The sequence below is a fragment of the Perognathus longimembris genome, chromosome 23 (assembly GCF_023159225.1).
Source record: "Perognathus longimembris pacificus isolate PPM17 chromosome 23, ASM2315922v1, whole genome shotgun sequence".
Lineage (NCBI taxonomy): Eukaryota > Metazoa > Chordata > Mammalia > Rodentia > Heteromyidae > Perognathus > Perognathus longimembris.
In genome coordinates this window covers 1,179,584-1,200,250 of record NC_063183.1, presented here as the reverse complement: position 1 = coordinate 1,200,250, position 20,667 = coordinate 1,179,584, and the positions used below count along the sequence as shown (strand labels likewise).

The 20,667-nt window shown below is 54.2% G+C and overlaps 2 protein-coding genes across 5 annotated transcripts in view; both read left to right on the top strand.

The window, feature by feature from the left end:
• Positions 1 to 1,386: 1,386 nt before the first annotated feature.
• Positions 1,387 to 2,848, top strand: C23H16orf91 (chromosome 23 C16orf91 homolog). The gene is made up of 2 exons (XM_048332748.1): positions 1,387 to 1,828; positions 1,926 to 2,848. Exons 1-2 carry the CDS (start codon positions 1,728 to 1,730, stop codon positions 2,308 to 2,310), a joined length of 486 nt encoding a protein of 161 aa, XP_048188705.1. The 5' UTR covers positions 1,387 to 1,727; the 3' UTR covers positions 2,311 to 2,848.
• A 3,344-nt stretch (positions 2,849 to 6,192) lies between these two features.
• The window catches only part of Unkl (unk like zinc finger), a 24,806-nt gene continuing 10,331 nt past the window's right edge, over positions 6,193 to 20,667 (top strand). For 3 of the 4 annotated variants that reach the window (XM_048332740.1, XM_048332739.1, XM_048332738.1), the window contains exons 1-10: positions 6,193 to 6,272; positions 7,172 to 7,381; positions 12,031 to 12,207; positions 12,720 to 12,853; positions 13,959 to 14,094; positions 14,367 to 14,484; positions 15,101 to 15,185; positions 16,572 to 16,654; positions 17,654 to 17,716; positions 19,423 to 19,600. In XM_048332740.1, the coding sequence (XP_048188697.1) occupies positions 6,193 to 6,272; positions 7,172 to 7,381; positions 12,031 to 12,207; positions 12,720 to 12,853; positions 13,959 to 14,094; positions 14,367 to 14,484; positions 15,101 to 15,185; positions 16,572 to 16,654; positions 17,654 to 17,716; positions 19,423 to 19,600 (1,264 nt within the window). The remainder of the gene's footprint in view (positions 6,273 to 7,171; positions 7,382 to 12,030; positions 12,208 to 12,719; positions 12,854 to 13,958; positions 14,095 to 14,366; positions 14,485 to 15,100; positions 15,186 to 16,571; positions 16,655 to 17,653; positions 17,717 to 19,422; positions 19,601 to 20,667) is intronic. The other variant, XM_048332741.1, reaches the window with a different exon arrangement.

Below are 20,667 nucleotides of genomic sequence, written 5' to 3'. Positions count from 1 at the left end.
CTGTTAACCTTGATAAGTTGTGGACGTTGGTCAGTGAGCAGATGCAGGTGAATGCTGCCAAAAACAAGACTGGAATCGCTCCCATCATTGATGTGGTTCAATTGGGCTACTATAAACTTCTGGGGAAAGGAAAGCTCCCCAAGCAGCCTGTCATCGTGAAAGCCAAATTCTTCAGCAGAAGAGCTGAGTAAAAGCTGAGTGTTGGAGGTGCCTGTATTTTGGTGGCTTGAAGCCGCACAGAAGAAGGTCATTAAATGCTTACATTCTTTAAAAAAAGGAAAGAAAGAAAGAGGGCTAGGAATGTGGCTCAAGTGGTAGAGTGCTAGTCTTGGGCAAAAGAAGCTCTGGGACAGTGCCTCGGTCCTGAGTTCAAGACTGGCAAAATAAAAGAAGAAAAAAAGTGAAAGCACTTTGGAGGTGTTATGGAAAGTGGGAGAAAAATGAGGGAGGGCTAACAAGTTTAACAAGGAATGTACTCACTGTGTATGTAACTGTAATCCCTCTGTAATCATCATGACAATAAAATTAAATTTTTAAATTTATTTTATTTTTTTTGCCAGTCCTGGGCCTTGGACTCAGGGTCTGAGCACTGTCCCTGGCTTCTTTTTGCTCAAGGCTAGCACTCTGCCACTTGATCCACAGCGCCACTTCTGGCCATTTTCTGTACATGTGGTGCTGGGGAATCGAACCCAGGGCCTCATGTATATGAAGCAGGCACTCTTGCCACTAGGCTATATCCCCAGCCCCTCACAGACATTTCTGCATGGGCTGACTTCACACTGCCATGCTAAGACCTCAGCCACCTGAGTCAATACAGCTCAACCTTCCTGCAAGGGGCCGCCCACCTTCCAGAGGCACCACCAGGACAACGGGCTGGTGGTGAGTTACTGTAGGTGGGGTCCAGGGTGGCACAGGCCAGTGCTTTGTGGGCTGTGTGTCTGTCCCTCTCTGGCGTGATGGCAACACCCCAGTCCTGGAGAGAGATAGAGGTCTCCATTGTGAGAGACAATGCGGGCATCACCCACTGGCAGCCGCGGGGGCGGGCCTAGTCGTCTCCTTCTCTTTTTCCAGGGCCTTAAACACCATACTTGTGTGTGTGTTTGCCAGTCCTGGGGCTTGGAGTCAGAGCCTGAGCACTGTCCCTGGCTTCTTTTTGCTCAAGGCTAGCACTCTGCCACTTGAGCCACAGCACCACTTCTGGCTTTTTCTATATACGTGATGCTGAGGAAGCACTCTACCACTAAGCCACATTCCCAGCCCACCATACTTGTTTTGGATGGAAACAAAGCTGTGGTGACTGTGCTTGGGGAGGAAAGGAGCCCAAGGCTTCCGTAACCTGTGACCGCTACTGCACCGGGTCCAGAGCATCGAGACAGGAGAGCAATGGCGCCGGCCGACTCTCTGGCAGGTCCAACACAACCCGCCGTCTTTTCTCGTGGCATAGGTTTGGAAGCGTCCTCCAACCACAAACACCAGCGGCCGCCACGGAGGCCTTCAGATGGTCGCCCGCCGTCCTCGCAGCTACCCTAGCGAACTACACCCACGACTTCCGGTCCCTAGGCTCGGGTCTCTAGGTAGAGCGGAGAACTATATTTGCCGGTGTGTCGCGCGGGTCCCGCCCCCAGGGATCTGGACAGCGACGGAAAAGCCCCCCCCCCCCGACGGAAGTGCGTAATTTCCGTTGCGCCACCGGGCTCACGTTCTGTCTTCGTGAGCGGAGGCCTGGGATGACGTCCGGTTTCCGCTTTTGTGCGACGGAAGTGGCGCATTGCGCCGAGCGCCGAGCCGAGGTCGCGATGCGGGGTGTCTTGAGTGCACCTGCGGCCGGGTGAGGGCCGAGCGATCTCAGTGGGTGCGGACGTGGACGTGGGCGCGGGCGGGAGCTTGCCTGCGGGCGGATGCTCACTGCGCTCTCTCTCTTCCAGGGCCGTGCGGGCGCTGCGGCTTGTGGGCTGGGCTCGAAGCTTGCACTCACCGCCCGGCGGCAGCGTTCCACCTTCCCGACCTCCGACAGAGGGGGACGAGGAGGAAGACCCCAGCCGCCCCTTTCCTTTTTCACCCAGTGGAGCCAACCCGTTCCGTTGGACGGTGCTGCACTCCTTGGGAAAGAACCAGCAGCGTTCCGGGTGGAAAGTGCTGCCCTTCGGCTGCTTCTTCTTGGTGGTGGTCGTCTGGTGCTACCTGAGGGGGGAGAACAGCGCGGACCAATGGTGGAGGAGGGTGCTGGTCGAAGAGGCGCCGGAGCCCGGGGATAGTGCTGAGGAGTTCGGAACTCCGGCGCCTACGGGGCGAGAAGTTAACAGGGTGTAAGAACAGGCCGTCGCCCTTCGGATTGAACGTGGTCTCTGGCGACTTCTGCCCCGGTTAAGCATTCGCCTTCCGCCCTGAAGGACTCGCTGCTCACACGCGCAGGCCGGGTTGAAAGTCAGCAACCCCTACCCTTCTCTTGCCTGACACGGGTATCCCGGTTTATGTCCAAGACTTCAGATCCATAGAATTTGGGGCTACATTGTGGCTGTTGGATTTGTGGACTTCACACAATGTAATCATGTTTCCGATGCTGTTCTCATGACAGAAGTAGCCCAATGCCATTTTGCAGGTCATTTACTTTATGAGACAAAATAACTGTTAGTAATGTTAAAGTTTATAATGCTGCACCATGTGTGTAGTTAATACCTGTGGGTATGTTTTTACACACTAACATCTTAGTGTGACGATACCAAATTTACTAAATTCAGGTTAAGGTGATTCCTTTTTTTCCTCGCATGTAATTAAAAAGAAAAAGATGCCCGTAAACTAAAAGCCACCTTTTAAAATTTCGCTGTTTGGGGCTGGGGATATAGCCTAGTGGCAAGAGTGCCTGCCTCGGATACACGAGGCCCTAGGTTTGATTCCCCAGCACCACATATACAGAAAACGGCCAGAAGCAGCGCTGTGGCTCAAGTGGCAGAGTGCTAGCCTTGAGCGGGAAGAAGCCAGGGACAATGCTCAGGCCCTGAGTCCAAGGCCCAGGACTGGCCAAAAAAAAAATTTTTTTTTCGCTGTTTTTCTTCCTTAAAACAGAAACAACAAATACACTGGGTGCTGGTGGCTCATGCTATAATCCTATTAAGGAGGCTGAGATCTAAGGCTGATGGTTTGAAGCCTGCCCTGACAGGCAAATCTGAAGGATTCATCTCCAGTGGGCCAGCAAAAACCTGGACCTCAGGTGTTAGAGTGCCAGCCTTGAGCAAAAAGCCAAGGGAGCATGCAAGGCCCTGAGTTCAGCATGGGCACAAAAGGAAAAATAAAAGCAAATTGTGGGATATATTATTAAATAATGTCAAAAACAAGTATTTCTTTTCACAAATGAAGGGCACTGTTTTGGATTATCTACATGATGTTTTTCTTCAGGTACTACTTAGGAAAAAATACTCGCTTAATTCTGAATTGTAGAAAATCTGAATAAAATGGAATTTTTACTTATTTAAATAAACTTAAGGAAATGAGATTTTCTTTTCTAATCCACATGTTTGAATAGAAAGTCTTTTGGCTGCCCTGGCTGTGCTGGCTGTGTGGTATGCATTGCCTTTTCCTTTTTTGTCTGGTTTTTGTTTTTTTGCCAGTCCTGGGGCTTGGACTCAGGGCCTGAGCACTGTCCCTGGCTTCTTTTTGCTCAAGGCTAGCACTCTGCCACTTGAGTCACAGCACCACTTCTGGCTTTTTCTATATATGTGGTGCTGAGGAATCGAACCCAGGGCTTCATGTACTTTACCACTAGGCTATATTCCCAGCCCATGCATTGCCTTTTCCTAAAGGCCTCTCTGGAGAAGTGCTCCAAGGGTTTGGCACACCTTCTGAAATTAGGAGAAAAGTGAGGTGGATACAAGTTTATGTTTTAAAGACACTGAGGTTTGAAAAGATTGACCGACCTAGTTCCCAGAGTTGCAAAGAGCTAAGATTCTTTTGGGGAGCAGTCTTTCAAACCAGTGCTTGCATTTACTTTCATTAGCTCCTGAAGAGGGTAAAAAAAAAGTCTAGCTACTCAGGAGGCAGAGATCTGAGGGTCATGGCTTTAGGCCAGCCCCAGCAAGATAGTCTGTGAGACTCTTACCTCTAATCAAGCACCAAAAAGCAGGAAGTGGTGCTGTAGCTCAAGTGGTAGCCCTGAGTGAAAGAGCTCAGGGATAGTGCTCAGGCCCAGAGTTCAAGCCCACAATGGAAAAAAAGATAATGTTTGGCTCAATTAAAAGTACTTTTTGCTAGGTGTGGTGCATGCCTGCCTGTAATCCCAGCTACTCACAAGGAAGATGTGTTCTAGATGAGGCAGAGATACTTTCACTCAACTTGGCAGCAAAAAAAAAAAAAAAAAAAACCAACTCCATTAGCCCAGGTTCTTGGCTTCCTTGTTTGAGCTTCCCATGGCTTCCAGTCAGGTCTGCTATTGCACAGGCTTCTCACACATTCCCTTGAATTCATGCCCCATACCTTAACAGACTTCAAAACCTGTTGATTTACAAAGAACCAGGGCACATGCAGGGCACAGAGGCACCGGCCGCACAGGGCAGCCGTACATTCTATTGCTCGTTGAGGGTTGCCAACACAGAACAATGTACAAAAAGGAGAAATAGGTCTTCTGCAGTAATGAAAAAATACATTTTTTTCTCTACAAAGGAATCTTTTCTAATACAAGAAAATAAATATTGTAACATAAGCAAAAAAAAACCTGTTGATTTCTCTGGAGAATTCATGAGCCTTGCCATCCTTTATTCTTCTTGATTTACTTGGATATTTATTTTGTGGTGACATTTTTTTCTGTCCCCAGCAAACCCATGGACATAGTATTTTGAACTCGAGTGCTGTCGAGCATGCTAAGCAGACATTCTACCACTTGGTTCACATCCTCAGTCCAGGAAATATTTTCTTGCTCTGGTGTGGTAGTAACAAGAAGTGCTTGTACTTCTAGCACTTGGGAAACTGAAGCATGATGATCTAGAGGTTCCAGGCCAGCCTGGGCTATATAGAAAGACTATCACAAACAAAATAAAAGACAACAGATATTTCACTTTTTGTTATTTTTACTTCAAGATGTAATATTTACAGAGGCGGCAGTCCGTTTAGACAGTGTGAACATATGAAGTCATTCATCCGTAGCAGGCAGTGATAGTTTTCATTTTACTCTATTGGCATTTCAAAGAATAATTTACACCTGTGATCCGAGCTACTCAGGAAGCTGAGATCCGGGGATAGTGCTTTCAAGCTTCAAGTCGGCCCGTGCTGGAAAGCTGGTGGACTCTTGCCTCCAATTAACCACCAGAAAACGGGAAGTGGCGCTGTGGCTCAAGTGGTAGAGCCCTAGCCTAGAGCTGAAGAATTCAGGGAGAGCACCCAGGCCGAGTTCAAGCCCCACGACCCACAGAAAGAAATAAAACCCATGCTGGGCCCATATTGCCTTTGTACATAAATTATCTGCATCTCCTAGAAATGGACTATATATTCCCCTGGTTTGGGGAGAGTCTGTTCCTAGACCACCCGCCCTTAAGCCCTTCCTCTGAGGACAAATTTCTGGCATTACAGGCTCAGAATAAAACCTGGAAACACCCATCTTTCAATTACAGAAGAATTTTGTTTCAAATTTAAAATGCTTTAGGTTAGGCCATACATTTACAAATCAATGAGCGCCCGTTTTTATTTTGTGTGCCTGGGTTTTGGAGACAGGGTCTATGGAGCTCTGTCTGGCCTCGAACTCCACCCACACCCCACCGGGTTCTCACTTGATTTGGGCTCCTGTGCATCGCTGCCCACTCCAAGTCTCCCGCCTGCTCCTGGGTGGCCAGCCTCTTGCGGTCTATTTTTAAAAGCAGATCAACTGAGATGCAATTCACATATTACTCGCACGATTCAAAATTTGGAGTATATTATAGGGGCGACCATCGCTACAGTCTAATTTTAGATCTTGTGCTAAAAGAAGCAGGTGTGCACTCGCAGAGCGCGTCCCCGCGCCCGCGTCTGGTCCGGGTTTGCACGTAGTCCGGCGGGCGGCCGTCTCCGCGTGTTCAGCGGGTCCAGGACCCGGGACCTGCGGGGGCGTGGCAGGGCCTGCGGGGGCGTGGCCGGGGCGTGGCCGGCGCGACAGGGGGCGCGGGGGGCTCCGCGCGGGGGGAGATCCGGGGGCGGGGGCGGCGCATGCGCGCTGCATTGTTTTGACTGAAAATGCCGTCGGTTTCGAAAGCGGCGGCGGCGGCGGCGCTGAGCGGGTCCCCCCCGCAGACCGAGAAGCCGACCCACTACAGGTCAGTGCCCGGCCGGCCCCGGCCGGCCCCGGTTCCCACCCGGCCCGGCCCGGCCCCCGCCCTGCCCCGCGCGGCCCGGGCTCGGAGGGTGGGCGGCCCCGCCGGAGGTCTCGGGGCGCCGCCCGGGGTCCGAAGCAGCCAGGGTTTTGGGGTGCCCCGCGCCTCTCCTGGCGATTGGAGGCCGCGCCCGGGGGTGGGTATCGGGGCTGCGCCGGAGCCCGGGGAGACGCGCGACCATCTGGACGCGGGCCGGCGCCTGGCTCCGGGGGCGGCGCCCCGCGGCTGCGGCTGCCGGGTTGGGGGCTGGAGGCCGGGCCTGGCGTCCGCGGTCGCCGCGCCTGGCGGAGGTCCGGGGTCGCGCACGTCCCTGGGCTTCGCGCTGAGATCCATCTGGCACCACAGTGGGGATGGCGCCGGGGTCGGGGCCGCGCCGGGGTCCGGCCGATGCTCCCGGGGCTCAGGGCCGCGCCCGGCGTCGGGACTGCGTCGGTTGGGACCGAGCCGGGGGTCGAGATGGTGCCCCGAGTCGGAGTCGCGTCCGGGATAGTAGCCGCCCTGCGATCGTGGGCCAGCCTGGGGCCGGGCCCGCGCCGGGGTTCGGGGCCGCGCCTGGGGTCGGGTTCGCGCCGGGGTCGGGCGGATGCCCCCGGCGGGCGCGGCCCTCCGCAGTTACCCGGGCTCCCGTTTGGGGGCGTCGCGCTGGGTTTCAAGGCTTCGCCCGGGGTCCAGGCACGCGCCCCGATGGGCAGAGGAGGGGTACGTTTGTCCGTCCGGGGTCTCTGGGCTCCGGTGGGCGGCGCCGCACCTGGGGACCCGCCCCGCCCACGAGGCCCGGGCCGCCCGAAGGCGGCGGCGGCGGCGGCGGCGGAAGCGACCCGCAACGCTGTTTGTCTTTTTAGGTATCTAAAGGAGTTTAGGACAGAGCAGTGCGCCCTGTTTGTGCAGCACAGGTGCAGCCAGCACAGGCCATTTACCTGTTTCCATTGGCATTTCCTAAATCAGCGTCGGCGCAGACCGCTCCGCAGGCGCGATGGCACCTTCAACTACAGCCCAGATGTGTACTGCGCCAAGTACGACGAGGCCTCCGGCCTGTGTCCCGACGGCGACGAGTGAGTGGGGCTCCGGAGGCCGGGGGGTCGGCCCGGGCTGGGGGGAGCGGCTTGGGGAGAGGGCGGCCCTGGGGTCTCCCCGCCCCCATCACAACGGCGGGGGTGCTGGGGGTCCCAGATGCGAGGCCCCGCGTTCCTTTCCATACTCTGTACCGGTTCCAGGTTTTCAGTAGTATCAGTAGTGGTGGGGGCACTTTTAGGCAAGCTTGGGAAGGAATTTGTGAGTTTTAGGGAAAACGTGTGCCTGATTCAACTAAGTCATTCCTCCCCCCCCCCCCCTTCCCGCCAAGTACTAGTGTTTGAACTGGCCTTTGTGCACTGTACCACTTAGAATCAGCTCTTTTTGCTCGCTATTTTTCCCAGTGGGGTCTGGTTTTTGTCTGGGCTGGCAATCCAACTCTTTATGCTTCCTCTGTAGCTCTGGTGATGGTCACACACCACCAGGCTTGGTTTGTTTCTAAAGATGGGGTCTGGTAGTCCTACAGATCTTCACTTCCAACTAGCTAGGATTATGGATGGAGGCTTGAACCACCTTGCCAGCCGTGATCACTTCCCACTCTTGAGTTACTTTCTGAGCGCCTTTTTGGATTTCCCACTGGAGAACTGACCCTGATGAGACCCAGATCTGGTTGAGGGCCATTTGCAGTGTCAGTTGCTCCAGAGTCAGCCTTCTAGAGTGTGTGCTTGTGCCTTAGATGGCGTTGGAATGTTTCCTCTCTTGTGTATTTGCAGATTGTTATTTATGTAACACTTTCAAAATTTCAGAAACCAAGGCTTTGTTTTTAAACATATATAAATGGTGTTATGAATAGATGACTTTATTTTGAAATAGTTTAGTTTAATAGAGATAAGAGAAAAGGAACTTCCTGCCCTGGCTATCTTTGAACTGAGATATTCAGATCTCAGCCTCCTTGAGTAGCTAGGATTAGAGGCATCAATCTCAGCACTGGCTTCCTTTGTTTTGTTTGTTGCTTGTTTGTTTATTGCTAGTCCTGGGGTTTGAACTCAGGGCCTGGGCACTGTCCCTGAACTTCTTTTGCTCAAGGTAGCCCTCTACTTCTTGAGCCACAGCACCATTTCCAGCTTTTACTGTTTGTGTGGTACTGAGGAATCAGGCCCAGGGCTTCATGCGTGCCAGGCATGTACTCTACCACTAAGCCACATTCCCAGCCCTCCTTTATTTTTAAGTAATGTTTAGGTCATGGAGTAAACTTTTTACCTGGGACCTTCATTGTATTATCTCTGGGAGGTTTGTAGAGAAATGTCAACTGGTTAATAATTGCTTTTAATGTAGCTTGAGGCCTCAATGTGAAACAATGTTGCCAGCTCCACTTTTAGTTCACTTAAGGTGTTTTTCTACTAGAACCCAGTTCAGCTTTCCAAGTATGTCTTCAGAAACTCAGTGTAGGCTCAGTTTCTAATTTCTGAGGTCTCTTGGTCATCTTGGGGCTGGTGCTACCTGAGTCTGGAGCTGGGCTGGGGCGCAGATGAGGCAGGAGAGGGCAGAGAGGAAGACCAGCGCTGGGCTTGTCTCACCCCACCCCAGCATCAGTCCTCACTGGTGATGGTTGATGCAGTAAAAGAAAGCACCTCTAATAGCTGTTTGGCTTCTGGTCCAGAGCATGGATGTTGTTACTGGCTCCTCCCACTGCAGGGCATCTGGGTAGTGTCTGTCTATTCTTACTAGGATGAAGACTGTTGCAGGGGGCTCCTACCTGTAGCTAGCCATCTTTTTTTTCTTTTTGCCAGTCCTGGGGCTTGAACTCAGGGCCTCGGTTTTGCCCCTGAGCCTCTTTGTGTTCAAGGCTACTGCTCTACCACTTAGAGCCACAGCATCACTTTTGGATTTCTGGTGGTTAATTGGAGATAAAAGTCTCACAGACTTTCCTGCCTGTCCTGGCTTTGAACTGTGATCCTCAGATCTCAGCCTCCTGAGTAGCTAGGGTTATAGGTGTGATGGCTGCTGGCCATCTTTAGTTGAGTTTAAATAGTAATCAGATCACATGCAGTTACTACCAACACATTAATAGACTATTGGAATAAGCAGCAGTTGATCTCTGGGAAACCAGTGGGCTTAGAGCACTTGAGGGTTCAGTTTGGGGTGCAGCCTGTGTGTGTGTGTGTGTACGTGTGTGTGTACCTAAGAAGAAAGTCATGTGTGACTTATTAACTTGCCTTGAGCACGGAGTGTCTTGCTTCAGCCTTTCAGGCAGCAGTTGGCAGGCTATCTCCCTTGGGAAGCTGGCTCTACTGATTCTATCCTTCTAGGAGAGGGCTGCCACCAAGTACATGCAGTAGCTGTAGTTCCTCCCACTGAATTATATAGTTTAGTTCATGTAGAGTTGCCAGGAAATTGTGAACAGGTAGTTCCTTTTGGCAAGAATGAAGTCTTTCGAGTTCACTGGCTCTGTGTGTGTGTGTGTGTACGTGCGTGTGTGCTGGTGCTCAGGGCTTGGGCATTGTCCTTTAGCTTTTTTGCTCAAGGCTAGTTGGTGCTCTCCCACTTCAGCCACAGCTTCACTTCCAGCTTTTTTTTTTTTTTGTCATTAATTAGAGATAAGAGTCTTATGGACTTTCCTGGTCTGGCTGGCTTTGAACCAAGATCTTTCCATCTCAGCCTTCTGAGTAGGTAGGATTACAGGGGTGAGCCACCAGGGCCCAGATTCAACCTAATAATTTTACTTTATTATTTATTAATATGAAGTAGTGTACAAAGAGGCAGTAAGTCAGGTCAGGGGTTCAATGCTGCTTGGTCAGTGTACTCCTCATCCCAACCTAATATTTAAACCATGAGCTTACATCAAAGACCATGGCCTTGTTCTTGTACCCCCAGCCTCCTTTCCTGCTGGCACCCTGCCCTTGCTGGGTGTCCTGTTTCAAAACACTCTCCTTCCCTTGGGTGCTCTGCTGTTTCTGGCACCCTATGGGCAGCACCACCACTGGTCGCACGTCCTTCACCCACTTTCCCTGGAGCCCCCGCCCACCACCCGTCCCCCTCCCCCCAAGGTCCCCGCCTCACCACCAAGGCTCCCCCACCCCCAATGTCCCCCGCCCACCAAGGTACCTGCCCACTACTGTCCCAGTACCTGCCGACTTAGCTCTGGAGCTGCCCGGCCACCAGGCTCCGCTGGGTAGGCCCCACCTCCAGGGCAGGCTCCCATTGGCCTCGCTGGGTCACGTGGACTGATGCCCCGCCCCCATGGGAACGGACCTCCCAGCTGAGCGCTGCCCGGGCGGCCCTGGCCCTGATGGTCTGGTGTGCTAGTGCAGGCTGGGTACACGTGTGCGCACCTATGTGTGCACGTGAGTTAGTGCTTGTGTGATTCTCGCTCCGAGCGTGCGCTCAGGGATGCGGGAAGTGCCCGTGGCTGTTGCAGGGGTGGCTGAGGACCATGCATCCACAGCAAAGCAAGGCACCCTGGTCCTGCTCCCGGCTCCTCCACCTCCCGGGAGCCGGACCCTGATCTGCTGATCTGCGTTCGGGGGCCCTCTTTCCTTTTGTGTCCCTGGGGTCAGGCACGTTTTTTCTCTTTTAAATCTGAAGGTTAGATCTCCTGGGCTGAGCAGAGCAGAGCTGAGCTGTGGGCAGGCGTCCACCCTGGGGGCAGAAGGGGGCAGAAGGCTCTGGTTGCCATGGCAGTGCTGGTAGCACTGGGAGGTGCTGTTCAAGCTTAGTAGTAACCCGAGGGGACCAGCATGAATCAGACTTGAGAGCAGGAAGATGAGGGCACCAGGGCTGCCTGCCCTGCAGAGACCTGCAGGGCTGTCTGCTGGATAGCTGACCACTACATTGTTCCTGACCCCTGGCCATCCCTGGCAGGTGCTTCCAATACCCAAGACCATAGCCCTACCCACCCACCCCCCAGGCAAGGCTGGGCTGTAACTGAATGTAAAGGCCAGGTTTCCAGACTCATGCTGCAGCCCTTACCTTTCTGCTTCACTGCCTCCGCATGTCCCCTCCCCTCCTCCTGTACTGTGAGACTGACCTAAAAGGACATATCTGGAGGCAACCTGCCCTGCGTCCCAAGGGCACTGGGACCTTCGGGTTGCTCTGCAGCAATCTCCTGTGAGCCCCTTCCCCAGTCCTGTCTGCAGCACCCTGTTCCTCTCCTAGGAGGACATGGCCTGGGCCTGCTGTGTGGCAGTGACAGTCAATGTCGTCCCATCTGTGCCCTCTCACTTCTCCCCATCTCAGCCTGGCTCTGGCCATGCTTATTCCCTAACCTATCCAGGGCCTACTCCCCCCAGGCTCTCCCTCCCCCTTTCCTGGGGTCCCTCATTTCTAGGATGCTGGATGAGTCACCACCCAGCCTTCTCTGATAATGACTTGCCAGAAAAGGACATGCTTGCAGGCAGGGCATGAGCACAGTTTAGAAACTTTATTAAAGAAGCAAGAAGCATGGCTTCTGATGAAATCAGTGGGTTTTGTTTTGTGTTTTTTTTTTTTCCTGCTATATACAACTGGGAGATTTGGTCTCACTCCTCAGGCAAGGGTCCCAAGTAAGGGTCGGGTGCTTGCTTGGTATCTTGTCATCTTTCCAGCCAGAGCAGACCTCTGCTGCCATGGTGCTCATGGAGCAGGACAGCTCAGGGTCAGCCCCCCCATCCGAAAGGACCAGAGGGAATGTGCCCACTCCTCTGCCTCCCAGGTGCCCCTACCTGCACCGGACGACCGGGGACACTGAACGCAAGTACCACCTACGCTACTACAAGACGGGTACATGCATCCATGAGACGGATGCGCGAGGCCATTGTGTGAAGAATGGGCTGCACTGCGCCTTCGCACACGGCCCCCTGGACCTGCGGCCACCCGTGTGTGATATCAGGTGAGTTTGGTACCTGCAGGGGCACCAGCTCACTTCCTTGCAGTTCCAGGATCACAGCTCTAAATCCTAACTTTCTGAGTCCCAAAGTGATTCATTACTTTATTCTTTTCCTTTCTCTCCATCTTGAGGGGAGTCTGGCTATGTAGCCCAGGCTGGTCTCAAACTCCAGACCCTGCTGCCTGAGCTTTATGAAGGCTGGGATTACAGGTGTGTGCCACCACACCTGGCCCCACTTCTATTTCTGATGAGAAAACTGCCCATAGGTCCTAACTGATTGTTTCCTCCCTGAGTTACTCTGTCTGCCCATGGGCCAAACCTGTGCAGGTGTTCCCAGATGTGGCTGAGAAGCAAGCCAATCCTGACAAAACTAGCTATGACTCATTGGGACTGTGTGAGGAGTGTCCTCACCTATCAGGGTTCCATCCTTAGTGCTCCCAACCTTGGTCAGTGTCCGCTTCCTCTCCCGCCCAGGGTGCAGGCTGCCCAGGGCTGTGACTGCTGTGTTCTTACAGGGAGCTACAGGCTCAGGAGGCCTTGCAGAATGGCCAGCTTGGTGGTGGGGATGGTGTACCTGATCTGCAGCCCGGGGTGTTGGCTAGCCAGGCCATGATTGAGAAAACTCTGGGCGAGGACCCCCGTTGGCAAGGTAAGCACGCTGCCCCATGGGGCTTCAGTGTTCTGGGCCCTTGGGCTGCACTGCCCTTTGTACCAGCTGTGGTGTCTGGGGTAGCTTCAGCTGGCTTGGGGTGAGGGCACTGCAGCCCAGGGCCGCTTCCAAGCGTCCTGTCCCAGCACCGCCTGATAGCACTGGCTGGCTCTGCCTCCCTCAGGCCTCAGCTGTGTGTGTGTGCTGCTCAGGTCGGTAGCCACCTGGTACCCAGAGCTAGCTGGCAGGCTTCTCGCACAGTGGTTGTGACCAAGAAAGGTTTGGGGATTTTATAGGTATAGAGTGCACACAAAATTCACTGTGTTCAAGTGAGCAACTCGCTGTACATGTGAGTGTTGTGCAAGTCACCACCTCTGTTGAGTTCCAGAACTTTCCCACCACCCCAGATGGAAACCCCATGAGTAGCAGCCCCACTCCCACCCCAGCCCCCTCTCCACTTGCTTGCATCTGTCTGTAGATTTCTGTCCACATAGCTCTGGGTAGTGAAGTTTTCAGAGCAGCCCACTCGGTCCCAGTGGGTGCGCTGGTGGATACACAACCCAGTGGCTGTGCTCAGGGTCTGCCTAGGTGCAGAGGAAGCACTAAACCAAAGGCGTGCACCACCATGCCCAGCTTATGTATTGGGGTGGCAGTCTTGCTAACTTTTTACCCAGGCAGGTCTTAAACTGTGGTCCTCCTGATCTCTGCTGTAGTTACAGGAATGAGCCCCTATGCCCAGCCCTAATTTTTATACTTCAAAAGGAAATCCCATCCCCGTTAGTAGTCCTGTCCTGCCCCCTTCCTCTGGCTCCTCGCTGCCTCTGTTACACTTTCAGTGTGGATCCCCTGTTCCTGAACATCTCATCCACTTGGCTTTCGTGTTAGTGGCCTCTTGTGGCTTCTGCTGTGTGTAGCATCCTCAGGGCTGGTCCACATGGTGTAGTTGCTGCTGCTCAGTCTCATCCCTAGGAGATCCTATTGTGTGGTCAGCTCCATTCGCTTACTCCCCTGGCTATGAGCAGGTGTGAGGCCTCAAGGACCGCACATCCGGCCTGGGCCTAGCCCTGAGCAAGTGGAGCCAGGTGTCTGCCCATCTGTTTTACAGATGCTAACTACGTCCTGGGAAGCTACAAGACTGAGCAGTGCCCAAAGCCACCGCGTCTGTGCCGCCAGGGGTACGCGTGCCCACACTACCACAACAGCAGAGACCGCCGGAGGAAGCCCGGGAGGTTCCAATACCGGTGAGCAAGCCACGTGGCTGCCAGGGCCCTCCTGTCCCCAGCGTCCTGCTGGGCCAGGGTCTCTGCTGTGCGCCCGGTACCTGTTGCAGCCAGCAGCCTGGCTGCTCCACCCATGCTCATGAAATACCGTGGAGAGTGGACATCCACCCTACTGTCCTCTGTCCCTCAACAGTGGGGTCACTGTAGGGTGCTTTGCCCATGGCCCCTGTGAGCAGCTGGGACGTGGGTGGGCGTGACCTTGCATGTCCTCTGGTGTGCCTCCTTGTCCCCAGGTCCACACCATGCCCCAGCGTGAAGCTTGGTGATGAGTGGGGCGAGCCCTCGCAGTGCGATGGCGGCGACGGCTGTCAGTACTGCCACTCCCGCACTGAACAGCAGTTCCATCCTGAGGTAGGCACCATGCTGCCGGTGGGCTATGGTCCTTGTTGACCAGGAGAAGATGGGGTCCCCTGGAAGAGCTTGCAGGACTGGGAGAGACCACTGTGTCATGGGGTGGTCTCCACACTGGAGGCCCTGATGTTGGCTCTGCCTCTGAAGTGAGGTGGCCACCTGCTCAAGGATGTCTGCGATGTGCCAGACAACGGTGGAGGGGAGAGAGGGCTGGCCTGTGCATTGCTGGACGATGGCTGGGGTCAGTGTCCTGTGCTGTGTCCGCCAGGCCCACAGGCTGTGCCCAGCAGGGGCTGTGGACCAAGGGCAAGGTGAGGGAGGGTGGTCAGGGAGCAGCATAACAGGAGGAAAGCACTCATTTTGACTCAGTTTCCGTGGTTCTAGTCCCCTGCTTCAGGCCTGTGGTGGCCACAGCTCTACCATAACGGGGAGCCAGGCCCATGCCCCATGGAGGGTATGCCCCATGACTGGCGGACCTCACAGTAGTCCCAGCCCCCAGGACAGGGGGCTTTGCCACCTTCCATTCCTGGTTTGGAGCTGGCATCTCAGCACCGAGATACCAGCGTGCTCTTCTCCTAGCAGCTCAGCACCTTAAACTTCGTTTTTTATGTCTTAGATCTACAAATCTACAAAGTGCAATGACATGCGCCAAACCGGCTTCTGCCCTCGGGGTCCTTTCTGTGCCTTTGCACATGTGGAAAGTGAGTAGCTGGGGCTGTGTGTGTGTGTGTGTGTGTGTACGTACGCATACCACCCTCAACATGTATGATTGTAGGGGTCATTTCGGGTCATCCCAAGCAAGCCTTAAGGACTGGGGAAGTGGGATGCTCAGCATCCTGGCCCAAGGACCAGGAGAGCCCTAGTATGCTGGACCCCAGGGATAAGCGGGACAAGTGCCCTGTGAGGCCAGGCTCTCCAGGCGGGACTCCACCTTTCATGCCTGCTGTGGGCCCAGGCCATGGGGAGCCAAGAGGACCTCCTGCCTCCAGCCCCTGGGACCTGTGCAGACCCAGATCCTAGTGCTGTACCTGCTCACCTCTACCCTGCTCTGAGCCTGCCACTCTGCCAAGGCCTGAGTGGCAAGGCTGCTGTGGAGGGAGGGGCATCTGTCAGACCAACTGGGGGAGACCAGAGTCCCTGGAAGTAAGACCGCAGATCTCGGCCTGGTGCTCACTGCAGGTGTACCTTCCCCAGGGAGGAGCCCACATGGCTGCCCCTCCACACAGTCAGGCTGCCCCCACCCCCACCTTAGAATTTGGGTTCTAGTTTTTGTGACTCTAGTCACACTCAGTTTTGTTCGTTTGTTTTTGCCAGTCCTGGGCTTTGAACTCAGGGTCTGAGCACTGTCCCCGAGCTTCTTTTCCTCAAGGCTAGCACTCTGCCACTTGTACCACAGTGCCACTTGCTTTCTCTGTTTATGTGGTGCTGAGGAATCAAACCCAGAGATTCATGCATACTAAGTCAGCACTCTACCACTAAGCCACATTTCTAGCCCCACTCAAATTTTACTTTCTATCCTTTTTACATATCTTGTGCCAGTCCTGGGCTTGAACTGAGGGCCTGGGTGCAGTCTCTGAGCCTTTGTGCTCAAGGTTGATGTGCTACCACTTGAGCCATAGCTCCACTTCTGGCTTTTTTTTTGGTTAATTGGTGGTAAGAGTCTCATGGACCTTCTTGCCTGATCCTCAGGCAAGAGCATCATCCTGAAGCATGATCTTCAGATCTCAGCTGGGATTACAGGTGTGAGACATAGATGCCTGGCCTATCTTTTTTTTTTTTTTTTTTTTTTTTGCAGTAGTGGGGTTTGAACTCAGGGCTTTGTGCTTGCTAGCCAGGTGCTCTACTACTTGAGACATGCCCCCTGCTCAGCTTCCTATTCTCTACATTTGAAATGTGGACCTTGAGTGTTGAGCGTGACTCCTCAAGGAGTCATTGGCCCCATGTGGCCATCTTTGCTGTCTGCTATCCTGTGGGAGGGTCATTGACCCACACCCAGCATGCTGTCCCTGCCCTCACCCGGCTGTGACAACCCGGCTTGTGCCACCAGCGGGTGACCCTCAGTGCCTGCTACTCCTCTTTCTTGGCAGAGAGCCTCGGCCTAGGGACTGACTGGGGCTGCCGCGACCTCAGCAGCAGCACTGCCACGGCCCACAGCAGCCAGCCTGGAAATGTAAGTAGATTCAGCCTGGTTCCCACGCCAGCCACAGAGAAGGGGTGGTGGCCTGCTAGAGACGGGGGTTTCTCTCTACAGTTTGGAAGAACCTCAGCCGTATTCTCGCCCAGGCGGGAGCAGGGGGCACGGCGCTGTGCTGACCAGAGGGGCCTTGGCTTGGCAGGTGCTGGTGCCCTGCCCCTCTTCATCTTCACAGATCCCCTGGGGCGGAGGTCATCACCAAGTGGCATGATCTGGTGTGCCATCCCTGTCCCTGACACACCAACATGCCGGGCTTCAGGCAGGCGGCTTCTCATACTCGTCTACAAAGAAATCTGTTGCCTCGTATACATGAGTCCCTGGGTTCAATTCCCCAGCACCACATATACAGAAAACGGCCAGAGGTGGCGCTGTGGCTCAAGTGGCAGAGTGTTAAGCGCCTTGAGCAAAAAGAAGCCAGGGACAGTGCTCAGGCCCTGAGTCCAAGCCCCAGGACTGGCCAAAAAAAAACATCTCATGGACCCCAGGTTAAGAAGGGGAATTCGCATGTCCAGGCCCAACCCCGTTCAAGGCTCTTACAGTGCAGGGCAGACATCAGGGGCCATGTGGGTGTAGGGGCATGGCAATCACTGTCACCAGTCAGGGACTGTCACAGCCACAAGGTGACAGAAGAAGGAAGCTGTGGGAGTGCATTCCCTGTGGTGTGACACTCCAAGAATTTCCTACAGGGCACCCATGGGTCAGGGGCAAGGTCCTAGGTTCTCTGGAGGGAGGATGAGATGGGAAGGTCCCAGTGCAAGGCCTATCCAGGAAGAAAAGCTTGCCAAATAACCAGCACAAAAGCTGCTTTGAGGCATGACACACATAGTAGAGCACCAACTGAGCAAGTAAGAGGCCCTGTGTTCAAACCCTAGTATTGCCAATATTTTTTTAATCTAAATCACAGCTTAGGCTGTGTGTATTGTTGGCAGAGATTTGCTCTGTTTCTTCCCAGCCTGAGCAGTTTTTCTGTTGCAGGCCAAGTGGAGAGAGACAGCCTCGGAGGGCAGCCAGAAGTCCAGCCAGCTAGACAGCAAGCAGGTAGGGTCCTAGGGTAGGGTCCAGGGACTGAAGGGGTTCCCAGCACCTTTGCTAAATAACCTTTTGTTTGAACACATTGCTGTTCTGCTCATCTGGTTAATAGCAGTTTTTTTTCCCTAAAAGTATCTTTTTATTTGTATCCAAGTGTTGTTTCATTGTTTAAAACGTTGTGTCATAGGTAGGAAACAACAAACCACAAATCTCCCTCGAGTTTTCTCTATGGAAGCTCAGGGTGCCTTCAGAACCCCTCTGTATGGTCAGCCCTTACAGCATCACAGACGTTCATTCTCTCAGTCCCAGAGACTGCAAGGGTGGGGTGGAGGTGAGGTGTGGGGCAGGGGTGGGGTGGAGGTGAGGTGTGGGCCAGGTGTGGGGTAGAGGTGAGATGAGGGCAAGTGTGGGATTGAGGTGAGGTGTGGGGCAGAAATGGGGTGGAGGTGAGGTGTGGACAGGTGTGAGATGGGTGGAGGTGAGATGTGGGCAGGTGTGAGATAGGCGGAGGTGAGGCCTGTCTGTATCCTAATCTCTTCTTGTAAGGACACCAGGCCATTGGGCTGGGGCCATCTGAGCGGCCTCATTCTCACCCGATGTGTCTGTGAAGGGGTCTGGTCCTAGCTGAGGTCCTGGGCGGGCTCCTCCCTGTGGACTGGGCCACTGTCCAGGCCCTGCTTTGTCCTTGCGAGCCTCCTGTGGGCTGTGCCTGTGGCTGTGGGGGTAGGGGTCCCATTTTGCCCCCAAAACAGAGAAGGCCTGGCCTTACCCTGAATCTCCTGGCGTGCTGTGTTGATTCAAACCAAGTTGCCTGTTTTGAGAAACAGGATTTCCTTCCCTTGCTGCTACTCTAAGGACTCAGTTAGCAGTGTCGTTTTCACCGGTCCTATTACAAAGCAGTGAGCATGTCCGAGCTGTGAGGCAGGCCTGCACCGCAGCACAGGGGTGGACAGAAGGCCGCGCAGGAAAATCTCAAGTGTGAGGCCAGCTTGGGCTGCATGTGGAGACCCTGTCTGAAAAAGCAAGGGATGAAGGGAACTGGAACCACCACTACAGAGAGAGCGCTGAAGAATGACTGCCATGGAAGCCTGGGAGGTGGCTTACACTGCTAATCCTTCCTACTAAGGAGGCTGAGATCGGAGGGCTGAGTTTCAAGGCCAGCTTGGGCAGGACAGTCTGCCAGACTCCATCTCTATTTAACCTCCAAAATGTTAAACTGAGGACATGGTTCAATTAGTAGAATTCAAGCCATGAGCAAGAAAGCCGAGTGAGAGCTTGAGGCCTTGAGTTCAAGCCCCAATACCAGCACACACATACACACAGGAGAATAGGATGGTAAGTTTTATCTTATGTACATCTTATCACAACAAAAAAAGTTTAAAAAAAACACCAAAGTTAGCAGCAGGAGGTGGCATGGTGTCCCCAGTGGCTACTGTACTCTAGCCTGTCATGTTCCCCTTTGATGCTGACCCATTCTTGGCCCATGGTGATGGTGCGTTTGTGGCCATGAGGACTGGGATAAGGACAGTCCATAGTGCCCTGCTGGACTCACCATCCCCAGGCGGTGGACTCTGCTTTGCCTGGGGCTTATGGGGAGAAAGCCATGCTTTGCCGGAGTTGGCTCATCTCATGGTAGTCACACTTGAGCTCGGGGCAGTGGGCTGGGGGAGCAGACCCACAGGGTACTTGCTCACATTGTTCGTGTTTTTGAACAGAACCACCTCGCTGTGTTTGCAGTGGTTCACCCACTAGCCCCCAGCGTAAGCTCCAGTGTGGCATCCAGCCTGGCGTCCAGCACCGGCTCAGGCAGCTCCTCCCCCACCACACTGCCTGCCCTCCCTGCACGCTCGCTCCCACTGGACCCCACTGGCAACACGGTGGAAGCCGTCCTAGGTGAGTCATACTGCCTCTGCAGACACACCGGTGCGCACTTCTGGTCACCTCTGCCTCACAGAGGCTCAGGGCAGGGCCTGGGCACAGGGTGAGGGGCTGGTGTCTGGGGCTCTGCAACACAGGCCTCCACTGGGCCAGGTGGTCTTCTGGCCCAGACCCACTAGAAAATAGGGAGGCTAAAGGGAAATGAACCTGGCAAATAGAAAGTCATGTGTTCAAACCTTAGTACTGTCCAAAAAGGAGGAGGATCAGAGCAGTTGTCTGCGAGGCACCAAGGGTGGGTGGCAGAGGTGAAGAGGGGAGCCAGGGGAGGCCTCCAGTAGTCAGACTTTTGGCTGCCAGCTGTGGGGAGGTTTTAGTGGCTGAAGGTTTGAGGGCCAAGGACTATGAGATGGGAGCCAGGCTGGGTTGAGCTGGCAGGGGGTCTGGCCACAGCTAGAGCCTGAGTGGGGTTTTATCCAACCATTTAAGATGGGATCTCAGGCTGGACTGCTATATTACTGGCCATCTTTTAGCACATTCTAGTTTTAGCATAAATATCCAAAAGGAATTAAATATACATATATGTGTGTATATGTGTGTATATGCAATATGTTAAACGTTCTACATAACATGGATATATTACACTTGTAAGCATGTATGATGTAATGTTACATGCATTTGTATGTATTACACATATGTAGTAGTGCTGGGGGTTGAACCCAAGGCGTCACCCAAGCTCCACCCCATTCCCATGGAGGCCCCACAGGTGGGATGGGGGTCCCTGTGGTTGGAAGGCCTGCTGCTGGGGACCCCCGCGGGGCCTCCCTCATGCTTGGTACCACTCGTCCCCAGGCCAGGGAACAGCCTGGATACTCTATGGCTTTGCTGCCACCTCCTATGCGACCCGGGGCTAAGGGCAGGCAGAGGCACTGTGCGGCAGTGGTGGATCCGGCCCCCTCCTTGGCCTGGGCTTCGGGCCCTGGAGGCGCGGGAGGTCCCTCTGCAGGTGCCAGTGGAGAGGCTGTTTCGGCCCGCGGCCAGGACCCCGTGTGCGGCGGGAAACCCTCCCACCGTCCGGAAGGCGG